Source organism: Megalops cyprinoides, chromosome 17 (genome assembly GCF_013368585.1).
Source record: "Megalops cyprinoides isolate fMegCyp1 chromosome 17, fMegCyp1.pri, whole genome shotgun sequence".
Taxonomy (NCBI): domain Eukaryota; kingdom Metazoa; phylum Chordata; class Actinopteri; order Elopiformes; family Megalopidae; genus Megalops; species Megalops cyprinoides.
In genome coordinates, this window is record NC_050599.1 from 17,329,467 (window position 1) to 17,335,663 (window position 6,197).

The window sequence follows — 6,197 nt, forward strand, 5'->3', positions numbered from 1 at the left end:
AACTAATTCAATCCTTTCACATTCATGGCTTGGAAGTGGATGCCAGTATTTCTGCTCTAAAAACATTTCACTGACGACTTGAATTAACATCCAGAAAGACGTGATTCAATTGTTACTTCCCAGATTACATAAATTCTTTCTGTACTCAGTTTCTCTGTGTTCCATGTATGCCAACATATCACAGGCATATTTAGGCCATACAGGGTAATTAAGTAACAACAAATGTGAGCGTCGCTCGGGGGGAAATGGCAATTTGACAGCGAGAAACATGGGAAAATATTCCAACGCTTCACCCTCGAGTCAATCCCTCTCCTTTACTAACCGGAGCGGAACCCCTCCTCCCCGGTGTGGCTTGAAGGCCTTTTCGTTGTTCGGTGGATCAGTTCAAACCCTATTGGCTTGCGTAAGTGTGCAGGCGTGCGCGTCTGTGTGACCCGTCGACCAAATTATAATGCAGGATGTTGGCATGCACGCACGTTGGATTCATTCGCAGGTGTTAAAAGTGTAAGAGCCCCAAGTGATTGTTATGAACATAATTAAGCTTAACCAAAAAAAAGGACAGATGAATATTTTCTTTCAACACTTCTATAATGTATAGGTGCGAGTAACCACAGCCATCTTCAATAATTAATTGCTATCAGCTACTAACAATTGACCACATTGCCTTGATAAGTGTCCTGTTACCAGTCACATATATGTTTTAAAAGATAAGGGCAAAACTCTCCTTACAGCTATTCTCTAGGGCTGTCGTTTCTCACGCTTCTCCGAGACCCACGGGTGCTTTGCACCGGCACTAAAGCTGCGCAGAGTCAATTATCTAGGGAAGTCTGACAGCGCGGCGGCTGGAAACCTCGGCTCGGTGGCTCGGGGCGTGTTTTTTCTACTGTGGGTGTTCCCAAGCAGGACGTGGGCGGCAACGCTCCCCCCTCGCCTGTGATTGAGGCTCCGAGGTTTCGTGGGAAAGAAGTTCAGAGGGATTTGTGAAGTTACCAGGGAAGGCTACCTGGACGCACTTTCACTGCCTTGCAGAGGTTAACAAACGCCGCTTTCACTATGAAGAGGCCTTGCGAGGACACTACCTCTGACAGCGACATGGATGAAACTATAGATGTCGGGAGCGAAAATAACTATTCAGGGTAAGTGTTTTTCTTAAAAAAGCTATTTGACATTAACTTGTTGACATGTTTTCATTTTCAGTGCTCCCCTAGGAGCTGTTTGAACAGGGTCTTGATTCTCGAACTTGGAACTAGAGCAAAATTATTTTAAAGTATTAACATGTAGATTTTAAATTCCTGTAAATTTGTTCTCAGTTGCAAATCCAATATACCGTGCTCTTTGGCGCGTGTCAAACGATTTTGCAGTTTAATCTTCAACACAGAGTTTTGACATTGCGACTGAAATTCCAATACGTGATTGCAAGCCCTAATTTAAAGTATTTTTAAATCATACATTAGTATTCAAAGTATCGTTGTTCACTTACAATAAAGTTATTCAATTTATGAGGTATACTATTAATTTCATTCGTGATGTAGCCTGTCGCATCTAGAAGAAGTCTGAGAAATTCATTTGAAGAGGATCAAAGTTACTTCTGTAATAACAGGCAATAAATAATCACATTGAAGACTGATAGCGAAACACTGATTAGTATTATTGTTTCTGAACAGACAAAGCAGCGGTTCTCTCATCAGATCCAGCTCCCCAACAACAACATCCCAAGTTATGGCAAGAAAAAAAAGAAGAGGGGTATTATTATTATTATTATTATTATTATTATTATTAGTCAGACATGTTTGATTTTCTAGCATAGAGTACAACGTTGTAACGTACAACGTAGTAAATTAATTACATGCCTTGGCTGTTTCAGATAATCGAAAAGAGACGGAGGGATCGCATCAATAACAGTTTATCAGAACTGCGGCGACTTGTCCCCACTGCGTTTGAAAAACAGGTGAGTTGTTATTACGTGAACATTGCATGTTGTTAACGTGAAAGCCTAAATTTAAACAAATTTATTTTCGTTATGTTAAAAATAGTAATAATACTATAAAGAGAGAAGGAGGAAACTCCAGGGACCAATATAAAGAGTAGGTCTCGCCTCTGTATCATTTAACCTGTTTCTTCTTTTCCAGGGATCTGCCAAACTAGAAAAAGCTGAAATATTGCAGATGACAGTTGATCATCTTAAAATGCTTCAGGCAACTGGTGGTAAAGGTAAGGAGTTAATTGACTGCTTTTTTCCCCACCTTTCTTTGTAGTGATATCCGAGCACGCAGTCCCTTTGACAAGATTAAAGGAGTGGAAATCAATGCTAATGGCAGGATTGAACTCGTGGGAAAGCACTGCTGGGACAAAAGGAGCACTTGACCCTGGGATTGTGTCTGCTTTCATAAATCCGTGGGAGGGGAGAAGGCTGCATTCACAGGCTGCCCTGCTGGGGGCTTGTTTGGGGTTTCCAGAGAGTGTAAGGACCGGCACGCTGGGGAGACAAAACAAACACACAAACACCCCAGCACAAGAACGGCATGTTTATGTTACACTGCAGTGCGCAGTCGGAGGCTAACCGTGGGCACCAGCCTCCACATGTTTCAGCGTTTATCCCTCGCTGCTATTAACAGCTGCTAGCTCCATTAGGGCCTGTTTGGTGGAAGGAGGGCAGTATTTATAGGACTCGGCCTTCATATTTCCGCTGTCTCTTCTTGCCCGCAGGGTTTTTCGACGCGCACTCTCTGGCCATGGACTTCATGAGCATCGGTTTCCGCGAGTGTCTGACGGAAGTGGCCCGGTACCTGAGCTCCGTGGAGGGGCTGGACACCAGCGACCCCCTGCGCGTGCGCCTCGTCTCCCACCTGAGCACGTGCGCCTCCCAGAGGGAGGCAGCTGCCATGACGTCCTCCATGGCGCACCACCACCAGGCCCTGCACCCCCACCAGTGGGCCACCGCCTTCCACCCGCTCCCCGCCGCCTTCCTCCAGCAGAACGGACTTCCTTCCTCGGAGGGCGCTGCCAGCAGACTGTCCGAGGGGCCCCCGCGCAGCTCGGCGCTCCTGACCGCCACCTTCTCTCATAGTGACTCCACTCTCAGGGCGCCCTCTACTGGCAGCGTCGCGCCCTGCGTTCCGCCACTCTCCACCTCGCTGCTGTCGCTCTCCGCCACGGTGCATGCCGCCGCTGCAGCAGCCGCCGCCCAGACATTCCCTCTCTCCTTCCCCGGAGGATTTCCCATCTTCACCCCGAGCGTCACCGCCGCGACCGTGGCTGTTTCGGCGGTCAGCCCCACGTTATCGACCGCATCGGGATCCCCACAGACCAACGGCGGCAGCAGCAGCAGCAGCAGCAGCAGCAGCAAGCCGTACCGACCCTGGGGGACTGAGGTGGGAGCGTTTTGAGCCTTTCAGCTCCAAACTCCCCTTATGGCTGAAGGTCTTCCACACCTTGTAGATAAAACTGTCCTTGTTGCAGGAGGCCTTTCACACCTTGTAGATAAAACTCTCCTTGTGGTTGGAGGTCTTCCACATCTTGTAGATAAAAAAAAAATCCTTTTGGGATCTTCCGTTGGAAGTTCTTCACAGCACCCTTGGACTGCACACACCAGCTTGCATCTCGTGTCTCAGCTACACGCAGAATTGAAGCACCTGCATTCTAAAACGTCTTGGGAATGGAAGACAGTGGATTGTGTTTACATATGTCACACAAACTGGACAAACCTTACTGAAATTTAACTTTTTTAAAGTTTGAGGAATGGAGCAGCACTCATTTCGGATCTTTTTACATGATTTCCTTCTTCTTTGTAATAATGTACAGTAGGCTGTTCAGACCTTGCTATGGCACAGTCTATGGTAGCCTAAGTCCATGGTATCTTTCTGTATGTAAATGGATGCAGCAGGATGTATGATTGGTCAGATGTGTGTGAGACAGTGAAACTATCTGTGATGACTCCCTTTGGTATACAATCCTGTCAGGAGTCTATCCTGAACTGGTGGAAATATCAATTGATAATATCAATTATCAACATAAAAAACATAAAATAATCCAGGATAACAGGGATGAATAGCATATTGTACATTGCACATTGTATCAGAAGAATTTAAGCACCAACCTGTCTGTCATCCACTTCTAGACCAGACAGTTATGGTCATATATGGTCTGTGTTTTTTATTAATCATAAAAATGAACCTTGAAGCCAAACCAAAGGTTTTTTGAGATAATCAGAAAAGAGTATAAAACATTGCAGTGTGTTTGATTCCATAAACTAACAAATCTGTATATATGTACATGTATGATATCAAAAACTACAAGTTATATTAAAAGTAGAAAATTGCTTTAATTCATGATGATGCACTTCAATTCCCTGTTGCGTGAAGAGGGACAAAAACTTCTCAATGAGAAAATATGTGAAAGGTGCAAAAATTCATAACCACCAAAAGAGTCAGAAAGTGATGTTAAGTGATACTACTGTAACGTGTTTGGCTTTTTATTTCTCACCCTGTGCTGTATGCTGTAACCATGTTCTATGCAAACGAAACCTCTGCAGATGTCACTGATTAAAAAAGTATTCTTTTTTGTTTTCAACACGCTGGCAGTCTCTGTCATTGCTCATGCTTTCAACACAGGCATATCATTACAAACCAACTCGCCAAAAGCCAACCCATCAGACAAGTAGTCTTGTGAGGTTTTGACAATGCAGAGAGGACTTTCATAAGAGAAAGGAAATGTTTTGGAGACAGTCATAAAATTAATGCCACAAAGAATGCGTCGAGCCTAATCCACGGAATAAAAGCACTTCTCTTTCCCTCAGTATGTTCTTCGTAGGATTCAAAACAGAGTAACTAATAAACAATAGACTTGTAGCTGGCATTTTGTGTGGTAAACGATTTGCCAGAGCTCCAGCACTCCTGAAGCTCTGCCTATAACAGTTTCTCTGAACCATAGCTGTCAAACAATGATCATTTGTTCCTTTTTTAAATGGCTGTTTTGTAGCAGTTGTAGTGGCACTAGCAGCTGTACGTAGAATTAAAATCATCTTAAAATAAATGCTTGCAGTTACACGTGCTCCAAAGATATAATTTTTGATGTTGATTTTGGAAAAGTTGCATGTGTTCTGCCTTGAAAGGCAGGCTGGATAGACTTTGCCACATGTAGGTTGTTTTCTGGTGCAAAACATGCTTTTACAACAGCAAGAGCATGCTAGCTCCTTTCAGGGACAGACCCGAAGCGTACGTAAAGGGTTTGGTTTCCCTGAGCCATGCTGCAGGGTTTGTACAGCAGGCAACACATGAAAGCCAAAACAACAGCAGTCACTCCTCCCAAGATGGGTCTTTATGCGGGGCTAATCCACTCTCTTCATCCCGGGGTCTGTTAGAAAGATTTACATTAGTAAATCACTGTCACACCATTAAATTCCTTAAGAGAAAAAGTATCAGCATTTCCAAGTGAATGGGGATTACCACAAACACTGCCTGCTGCCCACCAGCAATCATGGGAACAGCGCTGGGCCATAAATCCGCCAGTTATCTGCTTTAGTCTGACTGGTTCTCACGCCGGGACTCAGGCTTTGAAGTGGCCGTCATAAAACAGGGCACCCGTGATCAGGAGCTAAAGAGTGGCACAGCCAAAGCACATAGGGGTGGTCATCCCCCTTATGATTTAACAATAACAAAATTTGTTTGATGTAATAGTGATATATGATTAAGACAATTAATGAATAAACAAGAGTTCACATCAAATAAACATCCCTCAACATAGGTAATATACGATTTCTTTTTACTAGTCTATGGATATACAGTTGTGTGTGATGTTATGTTGATGTAATATTTTCTGTAGAATTAGGTAATCAACTGAGATTCCTTATCTCTGCAAGTTTATTTGATTTTGTCAAAAATACCATCATGACTTTGACTCACATTAATTGAAAAATAAATCGCTCTCTGTGAAAATAAATTAAGCACACTCCTGAAGAATTATGTAGGCATCACTCACTCACTCACATAGGCACACATGCATGCATGTCCATGTACACACACATGCTTGTGCATGCACACACTCACACACAGGCATGCACATGTGTGTGCATGCACACACACATACTGAGAGAGGTCATGGGTTTGAGCTGAGTTTGAATCCTTGAGACCATAAGATGACAACAGCATATATGCTGTAAATATTCATGTTTCCCTAAAAATAATCAGCATGTGTTGTTA

General features: G+C 43.7%; 1 protein-coding gene across 1 annotated transcript; it reads left to right on the forward strand.

Annotated features, from left to right (window-relative positions):
- Positions 1-979: 979 nt before the first annotated feature.
- Positions 980-4,126, forward strand: hey2 (hes-related family bHLH transcription factor with YRPW motif 2). Its single transcript, XM_036550272.1, has 5 exons — positions 980-1,136; positions 1,665-1,743; positions 1,865-1,948; positions 2,130-2,211; positions 2,707-4,126. Exons 1-5 carry the CDS (start codon positions 1,054-1,056, stop codon positions 3,384-3,386), a joined length of 1,008 nt encoding a protein of 335 aa, XP_036406165.1. The 5' UTR covers positions 980-1,053; the 3' UTR covers positions 3,387-4,126.
- Positions 4,127-6,197: the final 2,071 nt, after the last annotated feature.

Coding starts and splice junctions, on each gene's coding strand:
- hey2 (XM_036550272.1), top strand. CDS start 1,054: ATGAAGAGGCCTTGCGAGGACACTACCTCTGACAGCGACATGGATGAA. Junction 1,137..1,664: donor AGCGAAAATAACTATTCAGG/GTAAGTGTTTTT, acceptor GTTTCTGAACAG/ACAAAGCAGCGGTTCTCTCA. Junction 1,949..2,129: donor CCACTGCGTTTGAAAAACAG/GTGAGTTGTTAT, acceptor CTTCTTTTCCAG/GGATCTGCCAAACTAGAAAA.